At 33.6% G+C, this 21,024-nt stretch overlaps 1 protein-coding gene across 1 annotated transcript; it reads left to right on the forward strand.

Annotated features, from left to right (window-relative positions):
* The first annotated feature begins 8,936 nt into the window (after positions 1-8,936).
* LOC140979549 (protein TOC75-3, chloroplastic-like) lies at positions 8,937-13,162 on the forward strand. Its single transcript, XM_073444990.1, has 7 exons — positions 8,937-10,202; positions 10,573-10,794; positions 10,880-10,987; positions 11,077-11,268; positions 11,489-11,737; positions 12,155-12,409; positions 12,792-13,162. Exons 1-7 carry the CDS (start codon positions 9,027-9,029, stop codon positions 13,029-13,031), a joined length of 2,442 nt encoding a protein of 813 aa, XP_073301091.1. The 5' UTR covers positions 8,937-9,026; the 3' UTR covers positions 13,032-13,162.
* The last annotated feature ends 7,862 nt before the right edge of the window (positions 13,163-21,024 follow it).

The following is a 21,024-nucleotide window of genomic DNA, read 5'->3' on the forward strand; positions in this document are numbered from 1 at the left end:
ATATATATAATGTGATGAAGCATATAAAAATTAAACTTACTTCACAAAATTAAATATGTAGTAAAGTTAAATGTGTAAAATGACAGCTTTGGAATCAAGAATTTTTTTATACCAAAAAAAATAAATATTCTACCATCCTTGCTTTATCGATGATACCTAAAATAAAGATGGTTATATATATACAACCTAATCGATAGATCACTTCTTAGCATTATTGTCAAAACTGTTTTGGACAAATGTGAAATGGGCAACCCTGCTGAATAGTTAATAGAAAATAATACATTTGAGGGGTTGCAAACAAAAAATACATTATGAAATAGGGACAAAATCTTATGTTACATTTCTTGCTCTAAATCATGTTATATTTTGCTCAAGCAAGCTCCATTTAAATAAATTATTAAAACTCAACTCATTAAATATCATGTATGAACAAAATACAATTAATCATCAATAAAATATTCAATTCATCTATTTTTTAAAAATAAATCGATAATAAATTATACCACAAGCATAATAAATGATTAAAAAATATAAAAAAAAAAGATAAATCGAATGTTTTATCAATAATTAATTGTATTTTGCTCATACATTGAGTTTAGTTCGTTTATTTTTTAATAATTTGTGCAAACATAGCTAATTATTTGAGAAAATTATAGCATGGTTTAGAACACCAAGTGTAGCAGATGATTTCATCCCTCTGATGACAACGTTAGAAAGAATTGGTCTAGAGGATCTACAAGAACTTACAGAATCTTTTGCAAATCTCAAAGTTGTAGATCTGAAGATGAACACGACTGGGGTTAACAACCTACTATAACCTGGTTATCTTCGCAAGAACCACCAAGAGAAAGTATGGGATCTCAGAATATAAATATGAGAGAATCCGAACCAGACTTTTATACTGGTGGAGAATCACATCCAGCGGGAACAAGGTCAAGGAAGAATCAAATTCCTTTGCATCAAACACCCTATGGGAAATCTGTTTTAGAACCAAGAACACTTGATCTCAATAGACAAGGATTCATTAAACTTCTGGAAATGAGTCTTATGGGATCTGTTAAAATTATTTGGGACATGACTTCGGTAGAAACCAAAAAGTCAGTTCTAGCCGTAGAATCTCTTAGCGAGATAGCCGGAATAATGGCTACCTAGTTTAAAGCACAATTTATAGGGGTAGACTATTTTAACAGTTAAGATACAGAGAAGAAAAAAAATATACTCAAGCTCTGTATAGTCTTGAATTACGTGATATATGTTTAGTGGATGAATACATTATGTTATTCACTAAATATAGATGAAATTCAGGAGTAGAAGAAGATATAGCAATGCAGCTCTTCTTCGCTAAGATGCCAAGTCCCTGGAGAGAAATGTTAATCAGGGAATATGTTTCTTGCAATTCAGATACATTGGCACGAAGAGCCTCTTTCCTTGAAGGAAAATTGACAGAATGGTGCCATTTGACAGCATTACAAAAGAATTACAAACGTTTAAGGGGTATTAACAAACGTACTCCTTTGTGTTGTAAGGAAAATGATCTTCCAACGATTATTGGAAGTAAACCACAGAAGCATAAAAGGAAAAGTTTTAGAACTAATTCTTATGCTAGAAGTTGAAGAAGTTCTTGGAAACCAAGAACAATTTGATCTAGACAAAAAGCCAGATCTTATAAATCTGGACAAAGAAGCAGACCATCAAGAAGTAGGATATCATTCCAAGCATCGAGTACATCTCGAAGCACAGGAAGAACACCTACGAAGAAAACTTTCAGAAGAGCTTATACTCGAGCTAATGAAAGTTTCAAGGATTGTAACTGCTGGACATGTGGAGCAAGAGGTCATATCTCAACCAACTGTCCGGAAAATGTAAAAAGATGAATAAAATTCTTCAATCCAACACCGGATATTGAAGAAGCAGTTTATTATTAAGATCTTATTCAGGTATACAGATTTGAGGATATTGACTCAGATGAAAGTATACATGAAGAAGAAGAAGAAGAAGGAGTCTTGAGTCAGGAAAAATCTGATGGAACTGAATCGGAATCTGACTAAAGATGAGGTGTTTCGACACAAAACACATGAAGATTTGTCTAGTTTCTTTAGCCAGACAACAATATCTCATAACATTATCCAAAGGATCATGAGAGAAAATCCTAGTCTATAGAGATATCAAGGATTCTCTGCAGGATAGGTAGAAAAGTTCTTAGGAAGTCTTGGCCTAAGAAACAGAAAGTATCATCTAATCTATAAAGTTTCCAGAAGGAAAATGGCAATCCCTATGGAACTTACAGGAAATAGAATGAAGATGCAATTAATTCCTTCTGAAAAAATTAAGGAGGAATTAAAAAAACTCAAATAGAAGTAGCACGGACCATGTCCTGGATTCATATTGGAGCAATCCAAATTATGATAAAAGCTACTTTCAAAGAAGGAATAGATTCACCCATTGATATAGCTATATGCGATAAACGAATGGGAAACCTTCAAGATTCAATATTGGAAACTATCTCAAGAAATCTCTGTGCAGGAAAGATTGTTGGAGTGATCTATCCGAGAATAGCCTACAATCTGGCAGATCGAGATTTTAGCCGAGCCTTGACATTGCACCAGAATTTCAAGGAAAAAAGGCTGATGAAAGAAGGTAATAGACCATATTCTATCACCTATCAAATCTCATATGCTCTATCTATTACACATCATTCAGAATTGTTTATTAGAAATGAGTTTATTGAAATACCTGATATATTTGGGAAAGTTGCTCGAGCAATTTATCGAGAAAGAGTCGAGTTTCTTTTAATATAGGAAACAAATATCCAAATACAAGACAAACCGATTCTACAAAAGAATCAAAGTCTTAGATTAGAATCAAGAAGACTATCTTTTCAGGGAGTTAAAATTACAAGCTACAGGTAGGGAAAAACACCAGTCTAAGAAACCCAACAGGAGCCAAAAAGTATTTCTACAATAGAAAAGCTTAGATGCCTAGAAGGGTGGAAGGAAGTAGAAATAGTATTTGATATTACAAGACAAAGGAATCAATTTTTTTGTAATACCATATACTATTTAGAACAACCTATGATAGGAACTTACCAAAGAATGATTCAGATCGGAGAATTGAAAGTTCATATCAAAAGAATTCCTGGAAAAGAACCATATCGATTGGTTCTTGGACTAGAGTTTCTCGAGGAACATAAACCTTGAAAATGTCTTGAGTATGGAATGGAGTTTATGGCAGATGATAGGATGTGGAAAATCCAATGACTACAAGCCCATTCTCAATATACATTCAAGTAGGAATGTTGTATGAACATTATAAGGCAGAATATTTGCTGCTTATATTGATTCAGATGCTGGAATCTGTATAGCAAAAAAAGAAGTTTTTTCAAATAATTTGGAATAAGAATTACCAAAGATTGCTTGAAGAGATTTTTCCAGAAGAATCTTAATCTTATTCAAGGGGATTAAGATGACAGAAATCATAATTGGCGGTGCTAGACAAACACCTTGGTATAAGGTAAAAACACCACATATTTATTTTCATGATACAGGAGCTGACATTTTGCTAGGAAACAATTTCATACAAATATTTAAGTCCTATACGCAAGAGACTAGAAGATTGGTGTTTACAACACCTTGTGATCACAAAATTATAGTCCAGAGACTAAGAGAGGCATTTTACAGAAAATTGCACATCCAGTTTCGCAGCAAGCATGGTGATGAAGGAAAACTTCTGAATCCAAAAATGAAGGATTCTAAAAGGTTTGGATAAACAATGCTCCAACTAAAAGCAGATAAAGAGCTCCAATCAGAAGAAATAGAATGCCTTAAAATAGCTCTACATAAGAATGAGGTAGAGTTTGATTCTAAGGTATCCTTAGAAGATGTCAAGAAAATGATCAAAGAAAATTACAATGAAGATCCCTTGGCATAGTGGGACAAAAATTAACTCAAAGTTTGCCTTAAAATTAAGGAAGGCAAAGAGTATGAATTTGTCCGTTGCAAACATATCCCAACGAACATAATTGATCAAAGGGATATGTAGATTATAATCAAGGAACATTTGAAACTTGGTTTGATCAAAGCAGGAATTTCACCATACAGCAGCCCAGAATTTCTGGTAAGAAATCATGGTGAAATAAAAAAGAACAAACCCAGAGTAGTTATTAATTACCAAGATATTAATAAGATTTTGGAGTTTGATGGGTATTTTATACCTTGTAGAAATCATCTGATTAGTTGCATACGCAATGCGAATATATTCTCGAAATTTGATTGTAAGTCTGGATTTTATCAAATTCGGATGCAAAAAGAAAGTAAGAAATTCACAGCTTTCTCCACACCAAAAGAACATTATATTTGGGAAGTATTACCAATGAGATTGACTAACTCACCCCAGATATTTCAAAGGAAAATGGATAATCTTTTTAAAGAATATTTCAAATTCATGTTTGTCTATATTGAATATATGTTAATAACATATAAAAATATGGAGGAACATATTAAACATTTAGATATTTTCTCTGATGTTTGTAAAAAGGAAGGACCGGTTCTGTTAGAAAAGAAAGCAATCATTGCCACAAGAAATATTGAATTCCTCGGAATAAAAATCGATGAGTCTGGAATAATTTTGCAAGATCATATAGTAGAAAAAATGCAAAAATTTTCAAACGAGTTAAAAGAAAAGAAACAACTTCAAAGTTTCCTGGGAGTTGTTAATTTTGCTGGGATGTTTATTAAAAATCTAGCAAAACAAAGAAAAGTGTTTAGTCCATTACTGAAAAAAGATGCAAAATTTATATGGACGGAAGAACACACACAGGGACTTAGTCAATTAAAGGAGATTTGTAAAAATCTTCCGAAAATGACTATTCCTCAGGATGAAAATGATATGATATTATATACAGATGCCAGTAATCATTGGTGGGCAGCAGTTTTAACCAAGCTCACACCAAAAGGAGAACAGCCATGCAGATATTGCAGTAGACTTTTCTCGGATGCAGAAGCCATAAGACGGCATATCAACGAAATTGAATTTTATGTAGTAAAAAGAGCTTTTCAAAAATGACCATTATTTTTACTCGCAAATAAATTTACCTTAAAAGTTGATAATACACAGGTGAAAGCTTTCTTAAGGAATAGAATTGAGTCTAAACCTGAGAAGGTCAGATTATTAAGATGGCAAGTATTATTTCAGAATTATCATTTTGATATTGTGATAATCAAATCTCTTGAAAATATTCTTGCAGATTTTTTAACAAGAGATGGACATCGGTGATATCGATGCCATCATCAAGATGCAGAGCCATTTGAGGGAACACCTTGAAATGCTTCAAAACGAATTTAACAAGCTGGTCTTAAACGTAGAAGTTGCAGGAAGACTACAACAAGTCGATAAGAGAATTGTCTCTGATCGAATCACGGGATGTTTACAGGCTTATACTCAGTTATGGTCTGTAATGCAAAGGCCTATCCTCCAAGGTATTGAGAAACCACTGGTTTCCCAAATGGAGAGTTTTTAAGTACAGGACTCTATACCTGGAGCAGGGGATTCAAATACCCCTAGCACAAGTGTTAAGTCGGGAACATCTCCAGATGAGTCGGCTGAAACAAAAATTGAGACTCCAGATCCTTATCTCGAGTCTTCAAGTCAACCCTTCACCTCGGGGATTGAAGAGAGAAAGATCAACCTTAGACCTAATACTGACAAGGGCAAATCTAAGGTTGGTACGAATGAAGCTACAATTTCTCCATTACAGGTATACCAACAATGGTGGGAAAATTTTAAAAAAAAAGAGTAGGCATTAACCCTGCTACTATCAGGGTTGATGTTTCAGGAAAATATCCTAGAGTATGGATGAAACCAAATTCATATCCAAAAGAGGTTAAAGCTTGGTATAAATTCGGGGCTCTTGCCTCAGTTTATACCATATCACCCAGCTTTCAAGAAATTTCAGGATTACCTAAATGGATTCAGGAAGCTGTTCATGAAACTTGGGCAAATAACGACTATTTGTCCAGAGAAGATATCCTAGAGTTATAATTCTTCAGTATAGCCCCAAAATCAGCAGGAAAAGGCTCACACGAAGCCTTTCATTTCATCAAGTTAAGGAGGCCAGATACTAATGTTCAGAAATTTATAAAAAATCGTCCGTCAGAAGAAACACCACTTGTTGTTTCAATAACTGAAGATGACATTTCCACCAGAAGAGCATGGATTCTATGGGTCTGTCTCACTGAGATGGATAAAGTCAAGTTTCCGTTTAAGTTTTATCATATTTTTTAAATGGATCATTCATGTTAAATACCATGACAGAAAAAACAACAAGTTTTGCAGAAGATCTATTCGAAAAGAAAATAAATCTTCTGTTGAATAGCAAGCTGCCTGGGAGTAAAGAAACTCGTCGGAAATTCTGCAATATGGCTCATGTGGGAAGATGATCAGAACAGATCTGCCCAGAATGCCCAAACCAAAAAGAGCTAGAATTCGGCAAGGGCTTCAGACCTCGGTCAGACAGGAAGCATCTTGCAGAGACATGACCAAGTGGTGAAGGACCACAACATCAAAATTTTAAGATTCCTCGACAAAAATAAGTGGACATGTGAACCTAATCACCTTTCCTCGGGATAACAAAAGTAAAATATACCCCGACAAGAGATAATGGACATGTGAATAACCCATTAGATGAACAGAAAAACTGGGACTCAACTTCATATATAAATAACGAACATATGAGAACCAGTAAAAATACACAAGAAAAATCAGAACCTAAAGAAAATGTATTTCACATATCTGAAGGTTTCTAAAAGACAACTCAAGGCAATAAGAAGGGAGCTGAAAATTTCAAAGATTTCCACAAAAGACTGAAGGAATCAAGAAATGAAATATCAGCTGATATCATACAAGCACATATCTACTGGCTATGCCAGAAGATAAAAACCCATGAACGAACTATTTCTAGATTAATGATCTAGAAGAAGACAAATCAAGAAAAGTGGAGGGACCATCCAACCACTCAACCAGATAGTGCCAAACACAGCTGGAAGGCATCAAGTTATAGCAAGAGTTTGAAATCCGAAATACAAATCCGCTAGGAGCTTCTATAAATAAGCAGGCAAATGGAAGATGAAGGCATCACTCAACATCTTCGTTTTTCTTCAAAATAAGTTGTAATATTTTCTCTTTTAAGCTTATGTGTGTTGTAAGTTCAGCTACTATTAGTAGCTAAAATAGTTTTTCCTCGTCTACAGGAGGTTACTATGTAATAATAATTTGCTATGTTTGAATAAAAGAACCAAGGCTTTTGCCTATCTCATGTATTATTTTCAAATTGAGCTTTTACCATACACCCTGAGGTAGGAAACTAAACAAGGTTGTGCTAAGCGTTGCTGAAGGAACATGCGTCAGAAACCATCGGTTGCGATTGTGTGGTTGGACTGTGAGGAGCAGTCTGTAAAATTCGATGGATATAAACCGGCGGTATTCTGGTAAAAAAGGTAAACGATTCAATTTATTATACGGAAGCATGATGAGACATTTATTAAAAAAAATCGATCATTTTAGCATGGTATATAGGCTGAAACCTTGTGTAGCTGTATGTATTGGGGCTATATGCTTTTAAGAATAGATTCAATAGGTATAACAATGCCACATACCAAAATCATAGAATTTAAGGATGTTTTTGAAAATTTTGTAAAAATGGGGAGTTTAAACAAAGAAATAAGGGGATGGGGAGTGAGGAGAAAGTTAAGTTTGAAAAAGAGGGGTGATTACAAATTTCCCCATGCACATTTTTTTTTATGAGGGTAAGCGAGTTATATTTAAATTCTAAAATATATCTTTCTGAAATTAAATAACATAGACTTTTACTTACATTATTTTTATAGTATTATTTTATTATAATAAAAAGATTTTATAGTAACAAATATATCTTTTTTGAAACTAAATGAATAAGATATAAGAGTTAAAACATTCTAAAATAGGAGTAGTCAAATTGCTCTTACTTAATATTATTTATTTATATTGCCAACAATTTAATTTAAAGAAAATTTTCTAATTAAATAAACGGTAAATTGCTAAAAAAATAAAAACAAAATTGTGATTTCAATTCTCGAGTCAGAAATAATATGTTTGAACTCTTTGAACACGTGTCTTTTCTTGTAAGAAAATCGGTGTAAAACATTAAAAATATGATATGAACATATGATATTTGACTATTAATCGTTTCAAATCTGGTAGTAATATATGATTTTTGAGTACTCGAACATATATAACAGATATTAATATTAATAACACATTTGTATTTTCATATGAAAATCAGTACAAAATATGAAAATATGGTACTAATATATAATATTTGAATACAAAATGTTTTGGATATAATAAAAAGAATTTGAGAATAAAATTAGAACAACTTTGTTAATATAAACATTTGATACAAATGTTTAGGTAGTCAAAAATCATATATTAATATCAGATCTGAAAAAATCGCGTTCAAATATCATATTGATGTACTATATTTTCAATATTTTTTACTGATTTTTATCCGAAAAGGTAAATTTGTCATTAATACCAATATTTTTTTATATGTGTTTAAGTGCTCAAAAATCATAAATTATTACCAGATCTGAAATACTTGATATTCAAATATTATATATTAGTATCATATATTTAATTTTTTTTGTACTGGGTGCAAATTTTTTTTGTTATGGATAAGAGAGGACAAACACACAATTTTTTTGAAAAAGTATGAAGGCAAATTTAAAAATGAATGTGGGGATTTAAAGCAAATTTACGCTTAAATAAATGTAATATTCATTTTTTTTAAGGAAAATGTAATATTCTTTCACCTTATATCAACTAATCTTTCCATTGTTTTTTTAAGAAAATATATAATTGATAGAATAAAAATAAATTATATTTTAAATGAAATTGGTCGCAATTTCACTCTCACAGAAGGTTTAGCAGTCAAAAAATACAATAAACCCCTTGCGGACTTCTCCACTTTCAGCTCCCCCTTATCCCCGCCGCCCATGGCGTCCTCCGCCGCCGCCTCTCTACTCCCTTCCCCAAGCTCCTGCACCGCCCGCCGTCGACGACAGAATTTGTCATCCATCATCCCGCCAACTCAATGTCGATTTTCTCCTCTCCATTCAACTATACAGTCGAATCTATCCTCTCTCGACGCCTCTTCCTCCAAAAGCCCTAATCCCTCGAAATCTATCCGTTCCGCGGTCGATTCTGTAATTTACCCCAAATTCATCGCCCTCTCCGCCGCCTCTGGCGTTCTTTTCCATTTCGCTGTCCCGCTAGTCGGGGGAGGCGGGGGCGGCTCTAACTTCAATTGTTGGGGTGGAGGTGGTGGTGGAGGAGGTGGTGATGGAGGCGGAGGTCAAGGTCATAATTTCTGGTCTCGCATTTTTTTAGCCTTCGCGAAAGACGATGATCCTCAACAGGAATGGGATTCCCATGGATTGCCCGCCAACATTGTGGTCCTTCTGAACAAGTTGAGCGGATTCAAGAAATACAAAGTCTCTGATATCTTGTTCTTTGATCGCCGCCGTGGCTCCACTGTCGGCACCGAGGACTCCTTCTTTGAGATGGTGTCGCTCCGGCCAGGCGGTGTTTACACCAAAGCGCAGCTCCAGAAAGAGCTTGAAACTCTAGCCACGTGTGGGATGTTTGAGAAAGTGGATTTGGAGGCGAAAACAAACCCGGACGGCACCATCAATGTAACCATTCCATTCCTCGAGTCAACGTGGCAGTCTGCTGATAGGTTTAGGTGCATCAATGTGGGTTTGGTGGCTCAATCAAAACCGATTGAAATGGATGCTGATATGACCGAGAAGGAGAAGTTGGATTACATGAGGACTCAAGAGAAGGATTACAGGAGGAGAATTGAGAATTCAAGACCTTGTATGCTACCACCGTCTGTGCAAAGAGAGATTTTGCAGATGTTGAGAGAGCAGGGGAAGGTGAGTGCGAGGTTGTTGCAGAGGATTAGGGATAGAGTACAACAGTGGTATCATGAGAATGGGTACGCTTGTGCCCAAGTTGTGAACTTTGGTAATTTGAATACCAAAGAGGTCGTGTGTGAGGTTGTGGAAGGTGACATTACACAGCTTGTGATTCAGTTCCAGGATAAGCTAGGAAATGTTTGCGAGGGCAACACTCAGTTTCCTGTTATAAAAAGAGAGTTACCCAATCAGGTGAGGGTGCTAGTCAATCCTCGCTAGTGCTTAATGACTAAATTTGATGTCTTAAAATTCTTGAATAAATTTATGCTTTAGTTTTGAGACTTTTATATATATCCTGATGGAGTTATTGTTGTATGATGAATTGGTTTTGTGATAAAACGTGAAAGGTCCTCTTCTAAAAAGTTTTGAGTATGCCATGACAGCTTCTTTTGTTCAAAATTACTCATGATTTTAATTATGATACCGGTGCAACATGTTAGTTATCTTTGATCATTTGATTGGTTATTAATTGTTTAGAGTGAAATTTCTTTATGTGGTGCTTGTCTCTTTGATTTGGTTTTTAGTGCTGGTTATTTAAATATTTGTTTTAATTTGTTTTCAGCTTCGCCAAGGACAAGTTTTTAACATAGAGGCTGGGAAACAAGCTTTGAGAAATATAAATTCTTTAGCTCTCTTCTCCAACATTGAGGTAAATCCACGCCCGGACGAAAAAAATGAGGGTGGTATAATAGTTGAAATCAAGTTGAAAGAACTGGAGCAGAAGTCTGCTGAAGTTAGTACAGAATGGAGTATTGTCCCAGGTCGTGGGGGCCGCCCTACTTTGGTAATTTGATGAACAATGAAACTTCATGTTTTAGGTTTGCACTTGAACTTGGTTGTAAGTGTTTTCTGTTTGTGCATGCTCTCAGGCTTCAATCCAGCCTGGTGGAACTGTTTCTTTTGAGCATCGAAATATTCAAGGGTTGAACAGGTCACTTCTTGGTTCAGTGACCACCAGCAATTTCCTCAATCCCCAGGTCAATTATTATGATTTTTAATCAGAAATATGAAGTGCCATTTGTTCCAAATACCTACTCAGTAACCAATTTTTGTCCGCAATGTACAGGATGATCTTGCTTTCAAGCTTGAGTATGTCCATCCTTATGTGGACGGTGTGTACAATCCTCGAAACCGTACCTTTCGCGCCAGCTGCTTTAACAGTAGAAAGTTGAGTCCGGTTTTCACTGGAGGACCTGGAATAGAAGACATTCCACCTATTTGGGTTGATAGGGCTGGTGTTAAAGCCAATTTTACAGAGGTAGACTTCAAAATCTTGGTTATACACTTGTATTAAGTTTTACTGATGGGAACTTTCTTCCTTGATGGTTTTGATATATATTTTGAGCTAATACTAATATGGTTTTAGCTTGTTGAGTGTTTTAATACAGAGATTGGATTATAAATTTAGCTTACACATGATCCTATTGGTGAGTAGAGATGTTAGCCAATCTATTTTCTTCTTTTTTTTTCCTGGCCAGAACTTTACGCGTCAAAGCAAATTTACTTATGGGCTCGTGATGGAGGAGATAACTACACGCGATGAAAGCAGTCATATTTCTGCAAATGGCCAAAGGGTATTACCAAGTGGAGGAGTTAGCGCCGATGGACCTCCCACAACTCTCAGTGGCACTGGAGTTGATCATGTGGCATTTTTGCAGGCAAATATCACACGGGATAACACCAAATTCCTAAATGGTGCTATAGTCGGTGAGAGAAATGTGTTTCAGGTGAGGGCCATACATTTTTCATGACACCTTTTATACTTTTATCCTGTGCTGCGCTTGATTCAGCTTGGCCCATGCTTAAAACTCTTCATAGAAAAATATAGTTTTTTCTTCCCCACTTACCTCGATAGAGAGAAACAATTAACATTTGGTTTCTGAATCTGATCCCTGATTGAATTTATTACTTTACTTTTATGATTGAGTCATACTGCTCTGCGTGGTATCAGTTACACAAGTTCATGTTGTGCTCAGACTTGTTAAAGCATATACCAACAGGTCTTCTTCATCAAGGGTTAATTTATGATGGCATGCCTCTGATAGATATGAATTATCTGTTGTGCACCTTCTAGAAGCATGCCAATTGTTTTGGAGCTAACATATATCATATCTTATTGAGAATACCATATATTTATTTTGCAGCTTGACCAAGGGCTCGGCATTGGTAGCAAGTTTCCATTTTTCAATCGTCACCAGTTAACAGTCACTCAATTTCTCCAGTTGAAGCAAGTAGAGGAAGGTGCTGGGAAGCCACCACCTCCTGTTTTAGTCCTTCATGGCCATTATGGTGGTTGCGTAGGTGATCTTCCCAGCTATGATGCCTTCACTTTGGGGGGACCTTATTCAGTTCGAGGTTATAACATGGGGGAGCTTGGAGCTGCAAGAAATATACTCGAGGTGTGTCAAAATAACAAGAATTAGGTTACAAGTTTTTTCAGTTGCATGTCGATAAATTTTTTATTTATTTGCGGAAGTACTTCTACCTGTGAGAGAGAAAATAATATTACATGACCTCTCCAATTTCCATATGAAAATAATTATCACTGTATGCCATTTTGTATGAAATGGGTATAAAATGTTTGCATCATCTCCTGTCGGAATATTCCAAAATATGTACATCTTAAATAAAGATTTTTGGATAGAGGGTATATGGGTGAGGTAGATGCAAATCACTGCTATATAGAAAAAACAAGTGTATCGGGCATGCCTGCATTTATTTTAACAAACTTTTTTCCATTGAAGTCTCAGCATTTGTAATTTGTTATAATTCTGTTTGCAGTTAGCTGCTGAGCTAAGGATACCTGTAAGAAATACACATGCTTATGTTTTTGCTGAGCATGGAAACGATCTGGGTAGCTCAAAGGACTTGAAGGGAAATCCGACTGCAGTTTACCGGAGAATGGGCCATGGATCCTCGTACGGTGCTGGAGTAAAGCTTGGATTAGTACGAGCAGAGTATGCTGTTGATGTTAACTCTGGAACTGGTGCCATATTCTTCAGATTTGGAGAAAGATTTTGAGTCCATATCCTGGGTTTTAATCAATAAATTTTCTCGAGGTGTCAGGATATTTATTAGTTTTGCATCCGGCTTAGTTTCCTAATGACTTGTTACATTTTCTTCGTTTAAATGGGAACTTGAAATCTGATGAATTTTATTTTATTTTTTAAAATTTTTTCTCTTAATCCATTTAGTAGATCGTGTTATAGTTTTGTGCCTCTTGTTTCTTCATAATTTTCATTTCTGCCTGTGAGTAGAGAATTGGTATTATAAAAACTGTCTTGAATCCCCACCTAAATGAGCCCTTCCTCATTCTTTCATCGTACTAAAATAAGTCCGAATTAGAAAATAACTCATTTTATATAAATATATCTAATTCTTTTTTCATAAAATGAAAATATATATTGAAATGATAGATAAGAACATTAAAGGAAATAAAATGAAACGAATAGTCTTTATCACCTGTCATATTTCTAACAAAATTGCAAAGAATAAATGTCTTGTGACGATCTCATTAATTTATGTCAAAACTAGATATTTCATTGCAGGAGCTACGTTGTCTTTCTCTATGTTCATTGTTAACCTGATACTTTCATCAAATCCAGCCATGGCTGGAGATTTTGTGCAGGTTCCCAACATGCTTTTTCAAGGCTCTCTGCTTCTTGGGCTTATTAGCAGAGGCTTTCTTGGTTATATGTGAGTTACTGTTTTACCTTTCTACCTCATCTGTTGGCAATGGAAAAATATCTTACTTGTAATGTCTTGTCTTAGCCAGATATCAGGAGCCATGCATTCCACAACATTCTCAATCCATCCTCTAGTGATTGCTGGATGGTGATGTTTATATGTACAAACAAAGTTAAGAGATCTAATTAATACGCGTAACCAGAAATTTTGGAGCAATAGTTCATCCGAGAAATGGACTAATCATTTTTGTTGGGGTTGAATCATAACTTTTTCCCGTTATTATGAGATTTTGTATTGGAGCAGAAAGACAGAAGATGAATGAGGGAATATGTTTTAGTTAATTCCATTTTGATGTGGTTGTTTCGATTAATAAGAATATCTTTTGATTTGCTTTTCATTATATGTTGATTTTTGTTTCTTAAAATTATTTTGTATTCCTTATTGTTATAATAAAAAAAATGATAATTTTTTAGTGAAAAAAGTACTTTAGCTCAAAAATATTATTTTTCAATACGAATGTATCATTTTTTGATAGTTATTGTGAGACCTTTGTATCGTATTATCGTAAATTATATTTTGATTATCGATAATTTATGATTATATTATATTTGTCGTATAATTGAGTATATTAAGTATATAATTGAAAATTAAAGTAGAAAAGACGTTATAATGAATTATTGAATTAGTATTTGATTGATATGAAAATATGTTGAACTGCAATGAAGAAGTGACATTCGTTACGGTTTCTATTATAATAATATGAGTATTAGTTCAAATGAGATGAAACAATTTCATCAGAAAGCTAATACATAACAATACAACTTTTATGTTTTGAGTTTTGTCTAAATCTATACTTTATTAGGGGCAAAACCGCATCGAAATGTGTCATGTATATTGAAGTTCTTTCACTGACATATTTTAGTAGAATGAGCATTACGTTCGTGTCCAATGTTCAAATTGAGTGAGATCAATGGAAAATTAAAGTCAAGACATAAAGTGCAAATAACGTTTCGGACAGAACAAAGCGCATACACGTGCTAAAAAATTGTCCACACCTTTTGGGAAACAACATAGGATCTTCACAAGATTTAAGATTGATAAGCATGGTTTTTTTGGGCATAAATATTCATTCTTCCTTTGTTCACATTCGAAGAAACATAAGAATTCATGTTATATCATCTGAATCTATCTTGAAACATTGTCGAAACTCTAAACAAATTATATATTTGAAATCCTCGCATTGAAAGTATTTTTTTGAGGTATGTTATGACCGAGTAACATACGACATGTATCTATGTCATTTGATATCTGATTGATTGATTTGAAGGAAAGTACATGTCTACGTGCCTTATTTGATTTGACGTGACATACATGACATTCCTGATTGGTCTGATAACTCCACGAAATATATGCATTGCATATCATATATCATTGTATAGATACATGTTGTATTTATTATGGTTGTTCTAACAGAGCGTTTGCTCACCCATAAGGAATGGTTTTCTTCGTGTATGGACAATGACAGGTACTTGAGGTTATCAAGAGATCATAAAAGATATTTCCAGATGGAGTCACCTCTGAGTTGATGTTGAGTAGTCTATCCCAGTGTATGTGTATCTATATATCGAGGCATGTCCTAGAAATATGAGTTGTTTGTATGTAGGTTATTTCAGTCATGAGTGAGATTATTTTATATTGTGATGTGTCTGGACGAGATTTTGATATATACTATTTTATTATCATAATCACAGTTGGCATATTTTGGGATTATTTTTTTTTTAAAAAAAAATTAACTCATTTCTCTGATGTGATGAATTAACTTTAATGAGATTGCATGATAATAACCATTAGAAGTTAAGGGTTCCATATAGTATGGTATCAGAGAATAACATGAAATGCTCGAATGAGTCTTGTGTATACTTGAATATGCACAAATGAATTGCACGTTTGTGTTTGACTCGTTTATATTACTTGTTCTTACTTGATTTAGTTTGAGTGAGTTATTGATGAGAATAATGATTTGATATGATGAGGATGTATAATTGACATTTGTTTGTGATATTCATACTATACTTTTGTAGATGAAGAACACAATTATTGAAATTTAAAAAATTTTGAAATTAAAAAAATCCGTAAGTTGTACGAAACAATCACCGAATTAATTTGTAATTAAGACTTTAAAACAAAATTTTGATGAATTCAAACTTAAATAAATGAGATTTAAAAAGAATTTAAATGGTCGGTTGCTTTCAAACGATTAATTAAGGAATAAATGAATCAACTTAGCAGTTACTGTCAATGAAATCACTTAGTCTAGCAGTATTGATGGATCAGTAAGACTTAAGTCTAATTGATATTATGTCTCATCAGCAAGGCTTGTTTAATCAGTTCTTCATAAAAAAATATGCATTATAAGACAAATCAATGAGGTTGAAAATGCTCCTGAAATAAGAAAACTTAGCATCTGTGAGTGGTTTGGTGAAGATGTCAGCTTCCTGTTGTTCAATTGAGACATATTCCAATCGAATGTTCTTCTTCAACACATGATCTCGGACAAAATGATGACGAATGTCGATATGCTTGGTCTGATAGTGCAAGACTGGATTATAAGTGAATGTGATTGCACTAGTGTCGTTACAGAAGATTGGTTATTCTGTTGCATTACTATCATAATATTTAAGTTGTTGTTGAATCCATAACAGTTGGGCACACTAGCTTCCAACAGCTAGGTACTCAGCTTCGACAGTTGAGGTGGCAATAGATGTCCTTTTTGCTGAATTAAGAAATCAATCGGTCTCCAAGGAATTGACATGTTCTACTCGTACTCTTCCTGTCCAATTTGCATCCTCCATAATCTGCATCTGAATAACTAACTAAATTGAAAGATGAGTCATCTGGATACCAGAGTCCTACACTCTGAGTTCCTTTAAATATTTCAAAATTCTTTTTGCAGCTAGATAATGTGATTTCTTAGGATTAAATTTAAAGCAGGCACAAATACATACTTCAAAAATAATATCAGGTCAGCTAACAGTTAGGTATTAGAGTAGTATTATTAAACCTCAATATGTTATTACTTCGACTGATATTTTCCCTTTTTTATCTAGCTTAACTGATGAATTCATTAGGATTGTAGTAGCATAACAAGTCTTCATTCCAAACCTTTTCAGTAACTCTTTATTATTTTTGACTTGATTAATAAAGATTCCAAAGTTTAGATGTTTAACTTGTAAGCCCAAAAATAATGTCAGCTCGCTTATCATGTTCATTTCAAACTTATCATGTGTCATCTTGAAAAACTTCTCACATAATTTCGTGTTAGTTGATCCAAAAATGATATCATCAACATAAATCTGGACAAACAATGTATGATTATTCTTAAGAAATGTAAATAGTGTCTTATCCACATATTCAATTGTAAAATCATGATCAAATAAAAACTGTGATAGAGCTAGTGTCATACCAAGATGAGGAACACAGTCATAAATGGCAATGACATTGTTTGCTTTCATGATCTTTCATTTGTCTGTCTGTGGTGACATACCACATATCATCATCTTGTGTCTTTAAATGAGCATGCATCCTTATTTTCCAGCCGTCAACATCCTCTTTGGAGAATATGAAAATCTTACTGAATGAGGCTTTGAGTTTAGTGTTCAAAGATAAGATTAATCTGTTCTGATACCACTTATTAGGATCATAGATTAATTTAGAGGAGTTAAATAAATAATATTAAAAATTATGAAAATATTTTGGTTGGGTTAGAAATACTGAAATATAATTCTTATCGGTTGTGTATCAATAAGTCAGCTGTTTGTCACTGTAAGGAAATAGGCTTACTGATTAAGTTTGAACACAAAATGTCTTAAGTGTGTATGATCAACTAGGCTAACAAACAGAAAGTTATGGCAGAGTAAATGATAAGTAAATAACACAAGTTTGTTTTTGGATGTTCAGATACTTCAAATCTCCTATGTCGTCCTTTCTTCCTTGCCGAATGATTTTACTAAAAGATTTTGACAATCAAAACACTTTGAAATGGTCCACTTCAGCGGGACTCATCATACTGTCTAATTGAAACTTTTAGTATATCACATACTTAAACAAATTAGCATTAAGACTTCTTACTTTCGGTTACAAGGATTTTGCAAAGAAATTCTAAGCACAAAAATGATCCTCAATTATCAGAATGAACAATTTAGCATGTGTTTACTATGATCAATTGGGCTCTTGAAAATTTCTTTTGACTTTGAAGAACATTTCTCAGATAGACAGAAATAATCAAGCGAATAATCGAGAGATATTTCATATGCTAATTGAGCGTCTATTTAAATTATTTGACTAATGAGTTTTAATCTTTATTTATTTATATATACTGCAAATCATCAAAATTTAAAATGTTTCAATAATGACCTAAAGTATATAACTGGACTTTAACATAATTAAAAACTAATTTTAAAAATTAACTCAACTTAATGCCAAATTTCACTATAGGTAGTTATAGAATGTATTTTTCAAAATTTCCTCTTTATATAATATTTAAAATGGATATTCAGTATATGTTCCTTTATAAATTACATTTTATTAGGATTATATATATATAATTCACATGAGAGATTCTTAGATAATCTAAATATAACATATATCAACCATACTTTAAAGATATAGTTGACAAAATAAATATAATACTTTTTCTTACATGTATATTTTATCATTCCAAATTTTCAAGATCCAAAGTACAAGTTTTAGTTGTGTTTTATGGGGATTATCAGCTTCTGAATTAACCATAAAATAGGAAAATTATTTCCATGATGACCTTATATTTTTAGTCAACCATCCATCCCAAGATAATCAGTATCTTAGTCCTTAGATACATATAATTAAAAATACACAAAAACTCATGTGAGACGGTTTCAAGGATCAATTTTGTGAAACAGATATTCTATATGGGTTATTCACGAAAAATTATTACTTTTTATGTCAAATATAATAATTTTTATTGTAAATATAGACAAGATTGATCCGTTTCACGAATAAAGATCCATAAGATCGTCGTATGAAAGACCTACTCTTATAAGTAAATCAATTTAATTATTGCCATTATTATATTGATGCATTCATTCTGCCGACCCCACTTAGTTTTCTTCCCTTGATTAAAAATTCCAAAGTCTCCTACACGTTGTCGAGAAACAAAGTGAGAAAATCTTGTGAGGTCGTTTTGTCATAAAAAAATAATAATAATAATGCAACGTTTCTGAAAAGCTAAGTGCAAGAGAAAGGGACGAATATAGTTGTAATCGAATCGAGTCGAAGTTAGATCAATAATTTACCCTGATCAAGTTATGAGAGGAAAAACATTTAGGAGCTACAATTTGAGGGAAATTGTAATTTTAGCTATGTAATTTGGCTTAATTTTGATTTTAGTATCGTAACTTGTCAACGTTTGGTTTTAATCTAATAACTTGAATTTTTTTTATTGTTTTGGTCATTTTTCAATCCAAAACCACTAAATCAACCAAATATTGTTTACAAATTAGCACCCATGTTCTCATATATGGCTCTTATAGAGAAAATAAAACCTATATTATATATATTGAAATCTATCTAAGTCACATATTTTTAAATATTGGGTGTCGTTATGTTTCCCTCCTCGTGTTTTTATATTTAGTTTAACGTGTGTAATCTAGGTTTATTCTCACTACAACAGTTACATAGAAAACCGTCGTTGTCAAATAAGCAATATTCGATGAGTTTTGTGTTTCGAGCCAAAAAAAATATCAAAACCAAAACAAATTTGTGTTATTGTATTCTCACTAGCTACAGCATTTACATAGAAAATCGTCTTTGTCAAATAAGCAATATTCTATGAGTTTTGTAGTTTCGGGTCAAAAAAAATACCAAAATCAAAACAAATTGGTGTTATTTAATGAAAATCAAAAGAGTAACATATTTAAGGGTTAATTGGGTATCAGTACACTTTGAAAATGAATTTGGGTTTTAGTACCTAGAGAGATAAATTTTCTTTAAAAATACCAAAAATACCCTTATTCATTATTTTCTTTTAATTGATCCTCGCGCTATCCGAAAATGGTATCAGAGCCTAGGTTAATTTATTTCAAACACAAAATTTATTGTTACAAAGAAACGAAATGTTTGAGGAGGAGAATTTCGAAAAATTATGAATCCGAACTTAGGTTCGAGAAAATTAATTTACAAGGATTATTCCAATATTTTGGAATATAAACAAGAACATCTAACTATTGTTAGATATCCAGAGCAGAAAGGGAAACCTCAGAACCCTCAGGTAAACTTATGATTCAATCTAATAAGTTTATGGAAATTATACCAGATTCTTCTAAGCTCTCTTTAGATCTTAGAGNTTAGAAAGGATTGGTCTAGAGGATCTACAAGAGTTTGCAGAATCTTTCGCAAATCTCAAAGTTGTAGATCTAAAGATGAACACAGCAGGAGGTGAAACACCTGCTATAACTTGGTCATCTTCACAGGAACCACCAAGGGAAATTGTGGGATCTCAAAATATACACATGAGAGAATCTCAAACTGATTTCCATACTGGTGGAGGTTCACACCCTGCGGGAACAAGGATAAGGAGAAATCAAATTCCCTTACACCAAACCCCCTATGGGAAAACTGTTTTAGATCCTATACATCCTTACGGGGTTATGCTTAACCTTGATGTATTAGATTTCAAAAACAGAGAAGAACTCATAGATGATTGGACATCTGCTATGAGAATTGCAGCAGGAACACTTGATCTCAACAGAGAAGGATTCATTAAACTCCTAGAAATGAGTCTTATGGGATCAGTGAAAATTGCTTGGGACATGACTTCGGTGGAAACTAGAGAGTCGGTCCTAGCCGGAGAATCTCTAAGCGAGATAGCTGGAAGAATGGCTACCCTATTTAAAGCACAATTTATAGGGGTAGACTATTTTAATAGTCAAGGCACAGAGAAGAGGAAGAAATATACTCAAGCTCTGTATAGTCTTGAATTACATGACATCTGTTTAGTAGATGAATACATAATGTTATTCACTAAATATAGATGGAATTCAGGAGTCGAAGAAGATACAGCTATGCAGCTTTTCTTCGCAAAAATGCCAAGTCCCTGGAGAGAAATGCTCATAAGGGAATATGTACCTGGAAATCCAGATACATTGGCACGAAGAGCTTCTTTCCTAAAAGGAAAATTGGCGGAATGGTGCCATTTGGCAGCATTACAAAAGAATTACAAACGCTTAAGGGGTATCAATAAAAGAACTCCTTTGTGTTGTAAGGAAAATGATCTTCCAACAATTATTGGAAG

Source organism: Primulina huaijiensis, chromosome 6 (assembly GCF_012295235.1).
Source record: "Primulina huaijiensis isolate GDHJ02 chromosome 6, ASM1229523v2, whole genome shotgun sequence".
NCBI lineage: Eukaryota > Viridiplantae > Streptophyta > Magnoliopsida > Lamiales > Gesneriaceae > Primulina > Primulina huaijiensis.